The following is a 20,167-nucleotide window of genomic DNA, read 5'->3' as shown; positions in this document are numbered from 1 at the left end:
AAAAAAAAATTTTTTTTTTAATGCTGTAGTTGTTTAAACTGGCTCTTTGTGTCAATATTCACTACCTAATTGGCTGATTTTAAATTTAAATTTTGCTTTAGTTTAGATTGTATTTCAAAGATATCCTTTCTAGGACACCTTCTCTAGTGCTGCACTGTCTGAAATGTGAAGAGTTTACCTCATGGACATTACTAAAGAGACTCCAGTCACAGTTGGTGAGCGACACGGCTACATCCCACGTGTTCATGCTCAGCATCTTTACTGAGCGCTGCTGCCCGTTATCAGTGAAGGGATTCTGGGAGAACAGAAGACAAACACTCTGCTTATAATTAACAAGTGCATTGTTTTTTGTCTGATTTAAAGGGGCCATATCATGAACATAAGGATTTTACTTGTTCTTTTAATGTGATATGTATACATAGTCCCTTCCCAGTTGGATCAAACCATTTATGAATACTAAGATAAAGTGGGTCAATCACAAATTAGAACCACAAGCATATTAACATACTGTATGACCACCCAAATTTGCTTATCAACACCTATTCGATAATGTGCAACCTGATCCAGCATATGAGAATATAACACTACTGGCTGAGGTTTGTTGCCAAACATATTATTTCTGTATACTATTCAAGTTTATTTTTGTACTCGCATAGAGTTTGTTTCTGGCATAAAATGCTGGCAGGAACTTTGGTGCAAGAAAAGTTTAGAATGCAGTTCCTTTAAAGTTGTACAGTTGTGTGTAGACTTGAACTAATGGAGTGGAGAGCAGATTTCTTTTAAGAGCAGTTCAGAGAACAGCATTCTGACTCTCACCATGATCTCAGTCAGGTCTCTTCTGCAGACGTGCAGCCGCTCAGCGGCACTGAGTGAAGACGAGAACACACACTGATCCGACTGAAGCAGAACCTTCTCTGCAGAAAGAGAGCGAGATGAATAACAATGGAGAGGAAGCAGCAACATCAGGGAATACCAAAAGGGCAAACAGTGAGCTACAACAGAAAAGAAGTAATAAAAAATGTATTTAGAAAAAATTACTTGGTCCCAAGAACCATTTGGTCAGTAGGAAAAAGTAAAATAATAAAAGAGTTCTTACAAAATACTTGAGGTCATGATATGCCAAAAGTGAGTAAACAAACTGGCGAACCACTAAAAATTGGTGCGTTATTTTGAAAAATTAAATGTTACTCCAAAAATCTCTTTCTATATCAGATGTATTTGCATAGGAAGACACATTTAGCCTTATCACTTTTTCACCAATGTCTATACTATGTCCCTCTGGGAGCCTTTTGGCTCAAATGTGGATGCCCCTCTAGCTCCCCTTATATTTGTGATTGTATAACTTAATTATCATTTTGAATAATTTTTTACCATTTGTAGTTAGACAAATTATGTTGCTTGATATTATTAAATAACCAAAAACATTTTTCAATAATCTACGGAAGAGGATTAGGGCCAAGCAATAATAAAAAAAATAAAACCATCTCGAGATTAAAGTCATTATATTGCGAGATTAAACTCGTTAAATTTCGAGGAAAAAAAGTCGAAAAACAATCTTGAGAATAAACTCATGAAATATCGAGAATAAAGTCGTTGTGTTTCGAGATTAAACTCGTTAAATTTCGAGAAGAAAAGTCGAAATACAATCTTGAGAATAAACTCATGAAATATCGAGAATAAAGTCGTTGTGTTTCGAGATTAAACTCGTTAAATTTCGAGAAAAAAAGTCGAAATACAATCTTGAGAATAAACTCATTAAATATCGAGAATAAAGTCGTTGTGTTTCGAGAAGAAAACTCGTTAAATTTCGAGAAAAAAAGTCGAAATACAAACTTGAGAATAAACTCATTACATTACATGCCATTAATGGCAATGCCGTACGGTTTTAATTTATCATAGCTGTCCAAGTGCCAGAGTGCATTTGGGTGAAGCCAGCGATAACCTTGCATTTGTCATCTGGTTGTCATTTCATGTTGGACAAAAGCGAGTAGCCTACATCGCGCATATTGGACTGATTTTTTCTTCTAAAAAGACCTAGCCGCTTGCAAATTCACTTTAAAGTTCATGTGCTAATTATTATTGTGTCATAATTAGCTAAAGTTGATAGTATTTATTTGTTAATGAAAGATATAGGCTATGCAATGAACACTGATCGAATGCGTTATTCTCTACATTTCATTTCGACTTTTTTTTCTCGAAACACAACGACTTTATTCTCGAAATTAAATGAGTTTATTCTCACGATTATTTCGACTATTTTTTCTCGAAATTTAACGAGTTTTTTCTCGAAACACAACGACTTTATTCTAGAAATTTAATGAGTTTATTCTCAAGATTGTATTTCTACTTTTTTTCTCGAAATTTAATGAGTTTAATCTCGAAACACAATGACTTTATTCTCGATATTTCATGAGTTTATTCTCAATATTGTATTTCGACTTTTTTTCTCGAAATTTAATGAGTTTAATCTCGAAACACAACGACTTTATTCTCGATATTTCATGAGTTTATTCTCAAGATTGTATTTCGACTTTTTTTTTTCTCGAAATTTAACGAGTTTAATCTCGCAACATAATGACTTTAATCTCGAGATGGTTTTATTTTTTATTATTGCTTGGCCCTAATCCTCTTCCGTAATAATTATTTTTTTTTTGTTGTTAAAAACAGTAATAAAAAATTGGCGGTTGAAATGGGCACTGCAGTCCAAATTCAAAATTTCGGAGAAAGTTGTTTTTCCCGCTCTCTCCTCCTCAAATTTAATGCTGGGTTGCCAGATTGAGGACATGTAACAGGAAGGATGCAGTACACTGGCAACTGGCAACCCAGTGTATCAAAATACTATTGGTTAAACTGGCAGTGGGCGGAATCACATGGACCAAAACAAAAACAGACATTCCGACACAGAATGCACATTCAAAGTAGAATAACTGGCTTTAGCATTGTTTTTTGGGTAAACAAGTAAGTAAGCTTAACATTTCCTAAATATCTACAAGCATATTATGGTATTTTTTATGCTTTAGAACAGTCAAAACAGTTACATACAGCCCCTTCAAGAAAGGCTTTTAGCTCTGTTGTACCCTAATGACTTGTTTAAAAGCATGATGGCACCCCTGCAGATAGGGATGTCTCAAACAAACACAAAGCAATCAATATGAAAATAGACAGATGTATGAGCTTGTTCAGACCTCCAGGATATGTGACGGCCATCAGCACCATGTCGTCCTCAGCACAGTCAAGCCTTTCGGCCACAGTGCTCAGCAGTTCCTGAACAGACACCTCGCTGTGTGTCCTCACACTCACATATGAGCCTATGGTCACGTACACACGACACAGTACTGAGGAGAAACACACACACAAACACCCAGCGCTGCATCAATCAGCCACCAATTCACATTAAAATGCCATAAAACAAGATTCTTACATAGTGTTATTCAGCAGCTCTGTAGGCAGTCAGACCGCTATGAGAGTGTAGGAGAGAAATATGAGGGAATATTTTATGAGCATACCTTCCTTCCTGTCCCTCTGAGCTCCTCTCACAGGGTGCCAGCTCTCCTTCAGACTCAGCTGGTGGAAGAGAGCTTTATTCTGAAAGATAGTAAACACGTGGCATTGAGAATATTGCTGTTTAGGAGATATACAGAAGCTGACACACACACCTTAAGACAATGGTGAAAGCCTTACGCTGTATAACTTAGTAGTGAGTAGTGTTATTGTTAACTAAAACTAAAACAATTAAAACTTAAACATTTTCATTAACTGAAATAAAGCTGAAATTAAAATAAAAACAAAATTTTGAAACAAAAATATTTTAATTGCTATACTAAATTACTGTACTAAGTAAATCTTTCTAGATATTACTTACAATTACTACAGCTAGAACTGGAATAAAAATAAAGCTAAATAGAAATATTCAAAATAATAAATGACAAAAGCACATATAATAACTACAACTTGAACTACACTTGTAAATATAAATCAAACTGAATAAAACAAGGAATATTTTTATTTCTAAAATATTAATTACTAACAGCAGGAAATTCAAATTCATTTTTTGATTAAAGGTGGGTCTGTTCACACCAAATATGATAACTAAAAAGATAACTATAACAATAACAATATTAGCATCCACATCAATATGTGATAACGTTCAGTTTATTCTAACCATGCACTGCAGTTTTGTTGTAAGCCACTGTAAATGCTTGAGCTCTTTAAAGAAGGATGGATTCTGATTGGCAGATTGGCTTTTGAAAATGAATTCAATTATACTGTTCTTCTGCGTTGTTATTGTTATCGTTATAGTTGTGGTGTGGAATTAAAACTTTATACTTATTGTTATCATCCTTGGTTTGAACAGACCCATATTTCACATTTTTATAATATTTCCGAAGCCCATTTTTGATAAGCTCTCTATCGCCATCTCTGGTCAAAACATGAAACTCCAAGTTACTTTAGGATGGACTGTTATATGTACAGTGTGAGTATATTACAGTGCTGTGAAAAAGTTTTTGCCAGGTCGGTCTGGACAGCTTTTTTCCCTTAATAAATGAAATCATCATTTAAAAACTGCATTTTGTGTTTACTTGAATTATTTTTCTGTCGTATTAAAATTAGTTTGATGATCTGAATCTTTTAAGTGTGACATTCAAAAAAAAAAAAATAGACAAGAAAAGAAAATCAGAATGGGGGCAAAAAGCTTTTCATGGCACTATATATAAATCACAGTTTTCTCTGTAGTAAGTTTCTTGCATTAAACAGTCATAATTTAGTTTTATATGATCATTTCTTACCCTCTCTCTTACCCTCAGAATTGAACTGTTTTTTGCTGCTGTACCTTTAAGACCTCTACATGTAAATGACTTTTGTCATTAGGGTGAGCTGATGAATATTAAAGGCATTGAGTGCATTTACATGCACACTGCACAATCTTAAAATAATTATACTTAAGCCATCAACATGTAAACTTTCGGAGAATAGTCTAATGTGAACACAGTCAGCTTGCGCTGTTAGGCTTTTCTAATGAGCTGATTTTTGATAGCTATCAGTGTTTCTCACTGACATATACTGTAAATGAGGGCTGACATATGTTAGCAAAGCCACGGTTTGATTGTCAATATAGTGATTTCTGAACAAGTTTTGTGATATAGCCTCTTTAAAACACAAGGAGTTCAATCAAAGTACACTGAGGTGGTTTTATTGAGATTCTGTGCAGGCAATACAACGGCTGGTCTTAACTCTTACCTTCCTCTGCGGAGAGTATTCATCTACCGTGCTGAGAGATGAGAGGGGTAGGAAGATGAGGGAGACAGAAAGAAATAGAGAAGAATGAGCCAAAGGGATCGCTTGAAATATAAATGTGCCATTATATCAATACTGCAAGATGGCATCTCCCACCCGCAGCGAGGAACGCTCGTAAAAAGCCTTTTCTCATTCAGATCAGGCCTGAATCATCAGCGCTAACATTAAAGTCTGACACAATGTGATTTACTGATCGCCTCATCTAAATGAAAGCGCACAACGTCCTCATCCATGCACACCTCATTCTGATTAAACAGCCTGATAAAAACGGGCAATCGGAGGGAGCTTTATAGTCTCCATATTCCCCATCTGATGCCTCTCTAATTAATCATTGGCCTTTTACGAAGCACCAGCAGTTATGTGATGTATAGCTGAGAGGTCAAAGCCAGGACTTCTGCTTACTAAACAGAAATATTGGATAAGAGCTCATATGCGAAGCAGAATTCATTAATTCTGTTCGCTCCTGATCTGAATATTACAAAGCCACTTTCCTAATTCTGTGTTAATAAAGTTCAAGGCTTATGCACTAAAGAAGCCTGACCCTGACCTTACTGTAGTTACTGCATAAACACGGCTATCCAGGCTTCAGAAAGCAAGCCAAGGGGAGACATGTTTTTAGACAGTTTTTAGTACTTTTACATTTTTGTAGTTTCTTAAATAGAAAAACAAACAAACATAAGATATGTTTTTGTAACTGGTTAGATTATAATAATTAAAATAGTAACTAGTAATTAATTACTTTTCAGAGTAACTAACTCAACAATACTGTATATACATAAACATACAGTGTTGAGTTAAAAAAAATAATCAAGCACTAGTTACTAGTTACTGTCTCCAGCAGTGTAATTAGATTACTGTACTAATTACTAAAATAAAATAATAATAATAATAGAATTTAAAATGTATACTATAATATTTCAATAAGCTGACAGCCAGTGATTGGCATACATTTTATTGAAAAAGTGCAGCTCTTAAATAAATATAAAATATTTTAAAATAATTAAAATAATTTTAATATAATAATTTTAGAAGTATGGTAGCTGCATTAAATAATAATAAAAAAAAATCGGTACTTGGTGCTATATTTTGTCATTAATGCGTGTCTTTGCCTTCTGATGTAAAATAGTGTGCATTTTGTAGATCCTTGAATGTATTGGCTAGTTGCAGTTAATTTATGTTAAGAGAAATTCAAAAGAAGCCCAAGTCTTTTAAATCCTTTTCAACAAATTAAAGCTTAGTTATCACCCACAGCAGAATCTCTGTCATCTGGGACTGACTGATGAGGGTTTCAACTGTCAACAGACTGTGGGATGAGAATCACACACAGCAGAGCTTCTGTGTACCATCATTTCACTCCGTTATCATCTCTCTGTTACTCTATTTCTCATCATGTCTCCCAGGGAACACACAAAGGGAGGAAGTCGAGGAAAACCATGTCAAGTTGGGCTGGAAAAATGGCTGCATGGATAAAAACTTCTCCGGCTTGATTTATTCAAAATGTAGATGAGAGTTTATAGAGCATCACTCTGTCATTTTCTGGCACTCATTTTGTTTTTAGGAGGGTGAATAAAGAATGTGATTGTGCGAATATAAATAATGCATCTTAAAATATCTACCATAACAACGAGCTTCCCAGAAATCAGTTATGAACATGAAATGGATCGTTTAAGCCTAATGAAAGTCAGTGATGAGGTGACTCACTGTCTCCTTTGCATCCGTAGAAGTTTCTGAAGTTCTTTCAGATCCTTCTCCAGCGAGGGAAACTCATAGAGATCATCCAGAACATATCTGTACAGAGTCTGCAAATGTGAAATGAACACAAGATTGACATTTTAGGTTGTAAATGGGAAATGTAAACCGGATTGGTGTTCACATGTTCACATGCAGCTTATGATAATGAAAATGTCTGAGGGCATTTAAAAATCCTCTGAAGCCAGCAATAATCTCACGATCTTGTCCTCATTATGTGGCACTAAGGAGTCAAGAGCAGTAGAGGTGGTGGCATTTTTGTATTTCCAAAAATAATTCCCCATCCGTACCTTGAGGAATAGTTTGGCGTGCTCGTCGTCCCGCGGCAGGTCTGCGCACAGCAAGCTCCACTGGGACAGCAGGTGCAGCACTTTTCGTTTCCTAAGCAGAGTGTCTCTCCCCTCCTCCTTCATCCTGCCTTTCTTTGAACAATAGGTGGACCAGGAGCAGTTAAGGCATCAAATCTATTCCAGCCACTAGACTGCACAGATACACAGTTCAGAGGAAGGAGGAAACGCCTGCGGCTGAATTCTCTGTATTAAATTAACAGGGGTTCAGTAACAGAGAATTAATTGCATGCCCACGGCTAAACGGCGTGGAATTTGTTAAGTGGTTTAACACCAGATAGGTTGCGTTGTTAAGATCGTGTAAAAGAACATGTATAACATAGTTCTGCATTGTCACAGTACAGTTTCATGAATTGCTTTTTGTTTCATGGTGGTCTCAGATCATCTTACATTACTTTATAGAGAATCCATGACAGAGGACACACAATATATAATGCACAATATATAATAATTTACAATACAAGATGATTATATACACTATATGTTATTGTACACTAGTTTTGGTCTTAACGTCTTATGCTTAAAGTCTTTTTATTTTCTTTTTGTAGACGAAGATTACTTGTGCCTACATTTACACTTCCAAACTAAAAACTGTGTGTGTGTGTGTGTGTGTGTATAGAATGATTTCTGAAGGATCATGTGACACTAAAGACTGGAGTAATGGCTGCTGAAAAGTCAGCTTTGCATAACAGAAATAAACAAAATTTTTAAATATATATACATTTTTTTATTAATATATATATATATTTTATCAAATAAATGCAATCTTGGTTAGTCTACTTTTAAAAACATTAAAATTATTACTGACCCCAAACTTTTAAATTGTTGTTAATATTGTATTGTAAACAAAGTTCATCTTTTAAAATGTAAGCAGGTAGCTATTATAACAAAAACAACATGAGCAATGAAGCATATGATGAGAAGGATATTGACCGAGTAGTGCTTGGCACAGGTCACTGGTGGACATGAACACAGGGTACGTCAGCAGGAAGTCATCCAATAGATTCTCTGAAAATGAACAGAACATGTAATACACATTAGACATTTCAGTAAGAAAACAACACAAAATCATAAAAAACTCTGGAGAAGCATATCATAATGAAGAACGTTTTAAGGATTTCAAAGGAATACTGTGTGTCACCCTTGTCATTACAGTTTTATTTGTTCTTGTGAAACACAAAGCAGATGTTCTAAAGTATGTTCATGCTGCTCTTTTTCAAATAAAGAGACATGTGACTTGAAAAAGGCAGAAAAAACAAAACAAAAGATAAAATCATTATATGATCATTTCATATGACTGAAGTGCTATAGTCCAAGTCTTCAAGTCATCATTCTGTCAAAAATCTGTTCTATGGAAGAAAAAAGGTCATATGCTTTGTATATGACATGAAGATGAGTAATTAATTTTTGGGCCAAGCTATTCCTTAAAACCTGATGTTTTAACAAAGTAAAACACCGCAGCTACATTGAGATGGTAAACGTTAAGACTCTGGTGCATGTAGCGTCATAAAAAATTCAGCACAGCTGAATCAAACCCAGCAGCCAGTTTACATGTGCTCTTGTTTGTTTTCTTCTGTTCTCTCTCTTTCCTCCTGACCTCCTTTCTCCTACATTATCACACTTTGCTATTGCACCACTTTAATTAGAGCTGCGTTTGCCTGGAAGCGTTCGGTGCCGCTGTTCATGCATCATCTCGCTGTGAAAGTATGACTGAAGGAACGAGCGCTCTGTGCGTGGTGACCTTGAGCAAGACTGCTAATGTTTTTAATCCCACTGCACAGCGATGGCGGCAATCCTTATCTGCCTCGCAGAATGACAGAGCGTTTCCTCTGTGTATAGTAATGGGCCACATTTGACCATATGCTGTGTAACCTTTCATTTCATTCTGGAAAAGACGAAGAACCCTTTATCATTCACCTTAGTGTAACCCCATATGATATGCAGGAATTCTTTCTGTTTCCATTATTTCACCAACAGGCAATAATTCTCGATAGAACAACAATTCATATAGTATTATAGAGCCCCAGTAGAATATTTCATGAATGAATAGGATCCAAACAGATCTGATCAGCACTCTATTCAAACAAAACATTTCACTCACAAACAAAAATAAAAATATATTTTTTTAGGCTTAATTATATGTTTCATATTGCATATAATAATAATAATAATAATAATAATAATAATAATAATAATAATAATAATAATAATAATAATAATAATGCTTGTTGTACAGTATATATAACACTCTACATCAATTTATATATATATATATATATATATATATATATATATATTTATTTAAAACAATTTTGTGAGCTAATATAATAATAATAATAATAATAATAATAATAATAATAATAATAATAATAATAATAATAATAATAATAACAGTGATATATATCCGTGAATAAGATAAAGATAAATAAAAAAAAAAAAAAATTTTTGATTCAGCAGGTACACATTACATACAAAAGTGACAGTAAAAACATGTATAACGTTACAAAAGATTTCGCTTTCAAATAAATGCTGTTTTTCTGAATTTTCTATTCATAAAAGAATTCTGAAAAAAATATAATGTTTGCACAAAAATATCAAGTAATACAACAAAATGATTTCTTTAATTTCATAAAAAAATTATGTAATAGCTGCTGACAATTCAGCTTTGTCATCAGGAATAAATTACATTTTCAAACATATTTAAATTAAAATTGCTTTCATTTATTTTAAATTGTAATAATATTTTACAATATTACTGTTTAATCAAATAAATGCAGCCTTGGTTAGCAAATACTTTTTTGTGTTACTGTTGTTGTTATTATTATAATAATACATAATTTAGTTTGCAATATATTGATTGTTTGATATATTGATATTTTGTTACTTATGCAATTAATTTACATTTACAAGTGTCCAAATACTTTTTGGGGCCACTCTATTTTTGTGCATATCCAGCCATTATTGAAAATATACTTAAGAATTGTGTTTGTACAACATGCACACTGCTCCACACAGCTCAAGAAAGAAGAGAACTTTTGTTTCCGTGACTTTGACACATCACAAACATATTACAGAGGCACTTGGACTCAATTCTCTTGCTATTGGGTAAAAATGCTGAAGGTTCATGGCTTGCATCTTGTGGTTACTGAGCCCTTCCCAGTTCTACACACCATCCCCACTATATCCTACAGCTAATAATACAAAATCCAGAGAAAGTGAACAAGAAGAGAAAGGGAGAGTAGAACATTAAATGGCCCTTAATACGCCTGACCTCTCTGCTGATCCCACTGAAACACACTATTACTCTCATAATGACACTATTACTCCGATAAGGCCATAATGACTGATGTGCATTCACTGTTCAATCCACTTTAATTTTCTCTGCAGGAATCTAAATTTCACCATTTGCTCTCACAGACATCAATCGATATTCTCATCTGATCTGCGGATCGACAGAATCTCTACATCTAAGCCTCTGAATCACACATCATATCATAATCTGTTTTTGGATTGTGAGTAATTCAGATGCTTTAAACATCCATTCCGAACACCTTTTAACAAATGTAACAACACTGAGCAAAACCTGATGTTGTGCTTCAGTGATTTTCAAAGTGACTTTGGCACTTTAAATTGAAGTTATAATCATTATAGGAGAAAATGTCTCATAATTAGACACAGAGTTAACATTACATTCACTGAACACATGCCCGAATGCAAAAATATAATAAACCAATTCACCCTCTTGTCTAGAGGATCAATAAACATTATCACCAAAATCAAATATGAACTGGTAATGAAATAGATCAGATTTGTCCCTCAAACCATTATTATGAATTATTTCTAAGCCTTCAAAAGACGCTCAAGTTTAAAAATTAAATTGCCAAATGATGATGATCAAAGATTGTCGCATCATCATACCCAAAAAGATTTGAGGCTGTAATTGGTGCCAATGGTTCTTCAACAAAGTATTGAGCAAAGGCTGTGAATACTTACGTACTATGGATGTAACGATTAACCTAATCTAATTTAAATTAAAAACTGCTCATGTTGCATGTATGCAGCATCTTTGTTTGGATCATGATTAAAATGCAGTGGTTGCCTCTAATTTTGAATGGAAAGAGCACAGACAAAGTCTTATTTTGTTTATATGAAGAGATTTGTTTTATTTGTGTTTTTTTTTTTTTTTGTGGATTGTTTTATTTTTTTTGTTCAGTTTTGTTATTTACATTTACAGTCTATTTAAATTTTGTCATTTAGCAGACACTTTTATCCAAAGTGACTTACAAATGAGGACAATAGAAGCAATCAAAACCAACAAAAAAGCAATAATATGCAAGTGCTATATTAGTATATTATTATAGTTATATTTCAATTTCACAAAGAAAGGTACAGCATTTTGTCAAAGCAATAATAAAAGGAAACATTTAATTCATTGTTTGTTTTAAATATCATTTTGTTTAAAAAAATTAAATAAAATCGTGAATCGAATCGAATCATGAGTTGAGTGAATCATTACATCCCTATTACATACATGTGATTTTGTGTTTCTTTTAGTTTTTTTATTCGTAATAAATTTGCTACGATTTCAAACAAACTTCTTTCACATTGTCATTATGGGGTATTGTTGCAGAATTTTGAGGAAAATGGATTAAATTCATTATTTTGGAATAAGGCTGTAACAATACAAAATGTGTAAAAGGTGAAGCGCTGTGAATACTTTCCGGATGCACTGTATACTGTACATATAAATATATGTGTAAGCTGTGTAAAATGATTATGCAATTAAAAGTCAGAGGAGATATAAAGTGTAAGTGATTTTGTGTGTAAATACTAAGTAAAAGGTTAGCATAAATGTAGCTCTTAGAATTCCCGGAAAATGTAATTAAATAGAGCCAAATTAACAGACTGCAGCCATTTCTCACAGTCAGATTTAAGACAGTCTGATGTTTTTTTTTCTAATTACCACTAAATTAGACTAATGCAACCCAGACAGCAAAGTAGCAGGAAAGGAGGGTGGAATGGAGAGAAAGAGAGCATAATGAATGAGTTGAGTGTTTTCTAAAGCAGTGTATAGTGACAGAGGGATTCCTCCATAAGCTGTAAATCCTATTAGTGACACTCTTCCTGTGGGCTGTGGTGTGAGCATGCAGCATTGGCACTGTTGTAAATTCTTCCTTAATTTCACACTTACTTCCTTGAGCTTTGTGTGTTCTGCTCTACTGAACTGCTCGCATCATTATGGTAATCTGCAGCGAGCAGCTGTACACACCGCCGCCAATGGTGCTCGCTCACAAACACACACACACACACACACACACAGACACACACACACACACACACACACACACACACACACACACACACACACACAGTGTCCGAATATGCATACTTTCCAACACTGTGACAGAATGCAAAACAGAGTATGTCAAATGAGTATGACACAGTAGTCATGATACTGGATGACGTACTGCATCTCCTGATATTCTATGGCCATTTTCACATTTAGTTCAAAATTAGGTTGTTTTCTTGCTTATTTTGGGATCATAGTAGTTAACATCAAATTTTTGCACTTTTTTCATCTTGGTGTGAACAGGCTTTTACAGTAGAACTGTTGTCGATACATTTTAAAATTCAGAAAAGCACTTGCGAACTAGATATTCTGACCAATGAGGGGACACTTTGCTATCCCATAATACTACTCAAACTGTCAGATTCAAAAAATTTGTGTCAGTACCAAAATATCTGCAAAAATCCTATGCCAATATGGTGAATATAGTACAGTATGTGTGTACTTTTACTACACCTTCAAAAATATTGTTTGTATTGTCTGTTTTTCATGAAAGAACTGGAATTCAGATGCAGTCAGAGAGGTTTAAATTATTAACAGCCCAAAATGATACCCTGAAACAACCCGCTTTAACAGAAAAATCTGAATACATTCACTCCTACTCACACCTTGTTATTCTGCAAACCAGTGAAGAAACAAAGCCTGATCAGTCCCACTGTAATCACTGAAACTGTCTACACTGCAAGTGTGCATCTTTATGTTCTAGTTTTGTTGTGCTGTGCATCTGGAAATGGTGCTAAACTAGTTAAACTAAATCCAATCAGCGGCTGCATGCAAACGCACACACATATAGTACACGCACTAATTCGCAGAGACACTTTCACAAGAATTCTCATTAACAGTCTCACTCTGCAGCAGCAGATAAAACTCACTCGCACTTCAATTCTCCAACTAATTTTTTTCAGCTACCACTAAAACATGGTGCATTTTTCATTATCTGAAGAATGAAGGACTTCACTACAGCTCAACGTGCCACTTTTCCTAGAAAAAAAAAAAAAAAAAAAAAAAAAAAACCTGAGAAAGTGCAAGACCAGCAAAGGATTAGACATACATGGCTTCTCTAGTAAAGCCTTTTTTTCACTCCATGGTAATTGTGCATGTAGCAAACCAATAAATTGACCGTGACTAAGAGTGTAGACTGAATCTAGAATCAGATTTCTATAGCCCTTATATAGCCCCGCGCTTTTTTGTTGTTGTTTTTTTTTTGTTTTTTTCTATTTGTATTTGTGAATCATGATTTTAAGGTCATACAAATTTATGAATCAATTGTTCATTTTAAAATCTTCTCAGTCTACTGACATTATGACATCCACTGCAAACATTACTATAACTTTCATTAACTCTACAATAACAAATTTCACATCATCAGATAATTACTCTTCAACAGCAATGCTATAGAGCTACCGCAGAAATTAAAGTTCAAGGACAAAACTCGCATAACCTCTATAAGATATAAACACTGCAGTGAGATAAATCACAGATGACTCTAACCAACGTCTATGAAGGTCATATCCAGGTCATATTTTTCCTCAAAATAATAATAATAAAAAAATAAAAATTTACACAAATTTTACATTTATTTTAAATTTAACTAAAATGTATTAATGTGAATTTGAATTAGAATTATTTGAAAAAGAAAATGAAAATAAATAAATACATAAACTATCCATCATGGTCACAAGAAAGTCAAATTAAAAACGGTTTAATGCTTATATACATTTATGAGATTCATCCTAAAAGTGTTTCAGAACATGGTTCCATAGAAGATGCTATTTGCAATCATAATGAATACTGAAACATCTGGAAACTCTCATTGTATGGTAAATTGTCTAGCAAGAAAATTCTGTTGCAAAAACCTTGGCCAGCTGATGGCAGAAACAATGTTTTGTGTTACCTCTCACAGTGAAAAAGTAGGTCTAACTACATTCTCAGTGTCTATTGCATCATCTGATCTCCTTTAAGCTCTTCCACCCACACTGCAGGAATGATCAGACAGACTATGTCAGCTTGACTTGAAAACATGATGTAAAAAAGCTGAGAGTTAATGACCACCTCAATGACAGCCGCAAACCCTGGAGGTCAAACGAGCTGCTGTCTGATGCTTTGATGGACAGCTGAGGGATAGCACAGTTCATGGCTTTGCAGGCACAGACCCGGTCAGCTGCTTATGATATTGACAGATTCACGCATGAAACGAGAGCATACAGAAAAAAGAAAATGAGACCGATGATTGACTTTAAACAACTTCATCTCATTAAGTGTTTGCACTAGATTTACCAGCATTCTTGAAAAGCACACATACAAACTCACTCCCATCCTTTTGTTTTTGATGTCTGGAGGAAGGATTTTACTCAAATTATTCCCGTTTTGCATAAATCATGCTCATAGAGCATGGATAATAAGCTCTGACAGCTTCGGGCCCATTATGCTCAGGGTTCGTGTGGGAGTGTTCAACAATTCTGGTGTGAGCTAAACTGTTATCATCAATGAAGCCATTCCCACAAGTCTCTCCCTCAACCATGTGGTCAAGGTTTGATTATCGCTCATTGACCAGAGCTCGCCAATTACCCTCAGCAGGCCTTGAACACAGACCCAACCAGAGCGCTGCTCAGCTGATTGACTTCATTTAAGACAGAAGATATTGGATCAGGGAAAACCAATTTGCATCCCTTACTGAAGAACATGAGCTTGTCCTTTATCATATTTGTTCAACATTGACTATTGGACTGTGGACAAATACTGTTACTAATATCATTGTCTGATCTAGATGTAAATCCAAATGTTTTTACTTCTGAATGAGTTGATTAATATTTTCATTACAAATTATATTATTGCAATTATAATTTAAAGGAAAAGTTGAATATATGAATGTTTTTGAAAGAAGTCTTTTATGCTCAAGGCTGCACTTATTTGATCAAAAATGCAGCTTAAACATTAATATAGCGAAATATTTTTTTTTACAATTTTAAAATACTTTTGCATACTTTTATATTTAAAAATGTAAAAAATAAATACATATATATATATATATATATATATATATATATATATATATATATATATATATATATATATATATATTAGTTCTTTCTTTCAATCCAACGTTATAAACATTTCTACCTGCATTTCATATAGGAACTTTTACCAGTGTGATACATCAGATCATTGTTCTGTAAACAGACTTTTCCTTTTTACAGGCGGAGCACTTAAAACTGAAAATTATTGGAGAAAACGGTCCATATTGGACACAAAGGAAACATTTCATTCATCGAACACATGCTAGAACCCAAAAATACAATGAACCGATCTATCCTCTTGGCTTGAGGATCAATAAACATTATCACCGAAATAATCAAAGACGAATTAGCAATGAAATTGATCAGATTCCTTCCTCAACCCATCTGTTTCTTTGCTATCGGGCAGCATTTTCCTGGAATCCTTCAAACCTCATGCAAACACATGCAGACTGAAAGCAGAAAACAGATGACAGACAACAAAACACTATTCTGAATCAATCACAGTAGTAAAATTTTAACATTTCTTGTGTGTTTGAGCATAAAATCTTTTTTAACAAACAAAAGCACTGAACCACAAAGTACCAAACCGCTACCACTCTCTTTCTTTCATTGCACATTGTCTTGTTTCTGTATTTATTAGCATTGAAACATGCCAAGAGCTCCAGCTCTGTAGGGAGATACAGTTGGCTGGACACCTTTCATTTGGAAAAACAATAAAACAACCTCTGCTCTCCATAAACGAATCAATACTTTTACTGCACGCTCCCCTTCGGCGTCATACGTTAAACAACAAACATTTAAATCCCTTTGTGTACAGAAGCTGCCTGTCCTGCAGGATGTAAACACAGAATTCATATGGGATCAGCTGATGGATACATCAGAAGCTGTATCAAATCAATACTGAGCCCTATCAAACTCCCTACACATGTGAGGGGAGTGCAAGCATGACAATCCCATACAATACACCGGCAAGCTTCATCTCCCCTGAGACCTGTCCTCTGGGAATCTCCGTCTCTCCTTCTGTCTGTCTGATTCTTTCTTTGTCTCATTTCGGTTCACAAGAACACATAAAACAAAGAGATATGGACATACACAGACACACTAAAAGCCTTAGAAAATCTATGCATGGATCACCAGGCATTCTAAGCCAATGCACTGATGGTGCATTTCAAAAATTGCATTAAAAAAAAAAAAAATCATTTATTATCTGTCACACCATTTAAACCATAATAGCTTTATAGTGTGGACAAAACCCTCCCAGCAGAATAAAGCTTACCAGGCAGTTAGGAGTGAATCCACTTCATCTGACAGTTCATAGATCATGGCGGCCTTTTCTACCAGCAGTATGTCATTGTTAATTCTGACAACACCTACAAATCTTTGTTTTTTATAATAGAATGGTGACGATAAGAGGTGTACTACATCACCACAAAGATTTTAGAGGAATAGTTCAACTACAAAATTAATTTATATATTTCGGGAGATGTAGGGCTTGCTTTCTTGTGTAGAACACAAAAGGAGATGTTTAGCAGAATGTCCAAGCTGCTCATTTACATGCAATGAAAGTGATAGGGGGAAAAATAAGTCTTTTTCATACAAATATAGTGTATGGCTGCAGAAAACTGGGAAATGCTGTGCAAAAGGATACATTTGGACTACATTTATGGTGCTTTTTGTCCTCGTTGGAGCTTGAAACCACCAGTCCCCATTTACTTGCATTGTATGAAAAAAATGAAATATTTTCAGAACAACAAAAAAATATATATATTTTTGGATGAGCTATCTCTTTAAAAATATAAACACTCCATGACACAAACACTCGTTTTGTTAAGTTATATGAGTATAAGTGGTCTGGTTGTACTGTACAAACAACATCTTCTGTGTTCAGCAGTGGAGGAGAGCTCTGGAATTGCATTGAAAGCAAACAGAAGAACTGCAGCAGCAATGCAGGATTTAAACAGACAGACTGTGCACACAACAGAGAAGTGAGCTGAACTATAGCGATTAGCTATCGATGTCTTTAATAAGGTTAGAACTCACTCCGCTGGACTGGCTCGCCATGCAGAAGGAGGGGGACCAGCCTCCGCAGAGTGAGGCTTTTTTTGAAGGGAAGAACACTTACTCATTCCTCTAATCCAGTCTGAGAGACATAATAGCTTGGTATCTTACTTCAGCAATTCAGAATACTGTACCAAAGCAGAGTGCATTCAAACTACTTTTAAATAAGCTTGAAAAATTAATGTGTTTCTTTGTTCAGCTTCAAAACATGACTGTGAAGAATGCTTTATAAGAATAACAAATCCCACAGTTTCACTCCATATTTGACCCAGACCTAATGGCTTTAGGGCTACAGAAATGTTCTGGTCCCTATGGAGAATCCAAATCAATACTTTTTCAACAACCATTCCTGCTGGAAATGAAAAATAATGTGAGCCTGGCAGGCAGAATATTACAGTACATGCAATGGTAATATAGTTTTACCTCATATGACCCAGATATGATTACGCTATAATCTTTCAAGAATTTACAGTATTTATATGATAAATGATATAAAGGCACATCTCAGTAGGTGGAAGTCTGACTTTCTCTCTTTCAAACACCTTGTTTAATTGTTGGCAGCTAAACATGGAGTGCAGCATGCCATCCATGACGGCAGGGCACCCAAGCCAGCAGGAGATAATAACTCAGTACCAGCAGGATAGAATATAGTGGGGCAGTCAGCTAAAAGTAGATCACCACTATCACATCATTAACCTTATAGCACAAAAACAAAACCAGAAAATATACTGCTGTTTGAAGCACACGCAACAACATTTAATGTGCATAGCTGATTGGGGGAAAAAAAATAGTATTTTCTTAATTTTTTGTAGGATTCAAGCTGGTCTTGAATAGTTCAGGTACTAGATTTAGATCTACTATTCCTAAAATAAGAGTTATTAAAGGGACAGTTCACAAAAAATTGTCAAAATTCTGTCATCATTTACTAACTTTCATGACATACCAACCCTGTATGACTTACTTTCTTCTGCAAAACACAAAAGAAGATATTTTGAAAAGATTTCAAACTGTTTTGTCCATATAATTAAACTCAAAGCCAAAAACATATTGGACTCTATTGGACCCTACTTTTATTGTATGGAAGAAGAAAAAAACATTGTTCAAAATACCTTCTTTTGTTTTTCACAGAAGGAAGAAAGTCATTTAAGGTTTAGATCAACATCAAGGTGTGAAGTGTCATTTTTGGGTGAACTAGAAGGGATGATCATGTTCAAGATGATGATTAAACTATTATTTATTAAGTTTATTTAGTATTATTGTATATTATTATAGTATTTATAATTTTTTAATTGTATTTTTATATTTTCAGTTATTTTAATTTAGGTCATTATTGTTTTTGTTTTTTTGGATTTAGCTTTTGGATTTAGCTTATATATATATATATATATATATATATATATATATATATATATATATATATATATATATATATATATATATATATATTTAAGTAATTTTAGCATTTTTTTAATCTAATATATATATATATATATTATATATATCTTTTTCAGCTTTATGTCAGCAAACAAAATTTTAGTAGTTTTAGATTTTGTTAACAATAACAACCCTGTTTCTGCAGAGAACTAAAAACACTTACAGCAACCACTGATCTGACACTCATACTAAGTCATGAATTAAATGATAAACGAAATCAGGCCAATACAGAACCTGTGTCTGTGGAGTGCAAAAACACCTGTCAGATTTTGCTTTAAAACCAGTGCAGAAAGTCTGCAGATAACACCTGACTCTATATGCATGTCACCGCTGAGGTGAAAGGTCACAACTCACCTGTCTCTCTGCTCGTTGGGCTCTTCTGCTCCTCGTCCAGCCTCAGGTGGCCCAGCAGGTGCTCCAGAACCTTTTCAGGGGCGGCGGGCACGGCAGCGTACCTGTGGGACACAGAAGAGTCACTGGAGTCTTCCTCTTCGATGGAGGACAGGGAGCGACTGCTGCACCAGCCTTCCTCCTCGCCCTCTTCCTCCGTGCCCTCCTCATCAATGTAACGGAAATACGGCACGTCGAACGTGGGCATGGTAGCTCGGTCGGTGCTGCTGGTATCGGAGGACTCGTCCTCATCCTCGTCTTCCTCCTGTTCCACCAGAGCGGCCGGCATTAACCTGCCGTCCAGGCACTGGTCGGGGGCCACTGCACGCCTGCTGCCCATGTCAGCATCGGCGCCGACTTACCACATTGACCTGGAGGAATGGAGGAGACTTTGTGCAACAGCCTGACGTCCCCCTCTTTGCGCTCTGGAGCTTCTAGTTTAAGCCAAATGGATCCATAGGAAAGAGCGCACAGCAATGCAGCACATCCTCAGGCGAGTATGTGTGTGTGTGTGACTGAGTGCAAGAGAG

At 35.0% G+C, this 20,167-nt stretch overlaps 1 protein-coding gene across 2 annotated transcripts in view; it reads right to left on the bottom strand.

The window, feature by feature from the left end:
* LOC109072204 (rap guanine nucleotide exchange factor 5) overlaps positions 1-20,167 on the bottom strand; it is a 55,193-nt gene that overhangs the window by 5,166 nt on the left and 29,860 nt on the right. For both annotated transcript variants that reach the window (XM_042740805.1, XM_042740806.1), the window contains 9 exons: positions 19,602-19,702; positions 8,321-8,399; positions 7,335-7,479; positions 6,997-7,094; positions 5,239-5,269; positions 3,507-3,585; positions 3,186-3,335; positions 817-914; positions 179-295 (listed from right to left, as the gene is read on the bottom strand). In XM_042740805.1, coding sequence (XP_042596739.1) covers positions 179-295; positions 817-914; positions 3,186-3,335; positions 3,507-3,585; positions 5,239-5,269; positions 6,997-7,094; positions 7,335-7,479; positions 8,321-8,399; positions 19,602-19,702 — 898 coding nt within the window. The remainder of the gene's footprint in view (positions 1-178; positions 296-816; positions 915-3,185; positions 3,336-3,506; positions 3,586-5,238; positions 5,270-6,996; positions 7,095-7,334; positions 7,480-8,320; positions 8,400-19,601; positions 19,703-20,167) is intronic.

Source organism: Cyprinus carpio, chromosome B16, assembly GCF_018340385.1.
Source record: "Cyprinus carpio isolate SPL01 chromosome B16, ASM1834038v1, whole genome shotgun sequence".
NCBI classification, from domain to species: Eukaryota; Metazoa; Chordata; class Actinopteri; order Cypriniformes; family Cyprinidae; genus Cyprinus; species Cyprinus carpio.
The sequence above is the reverse complement of the archived record's forward strand: the minus strand, read 5'-3'. Positions and strand labels throughout refer to the sequence as shown.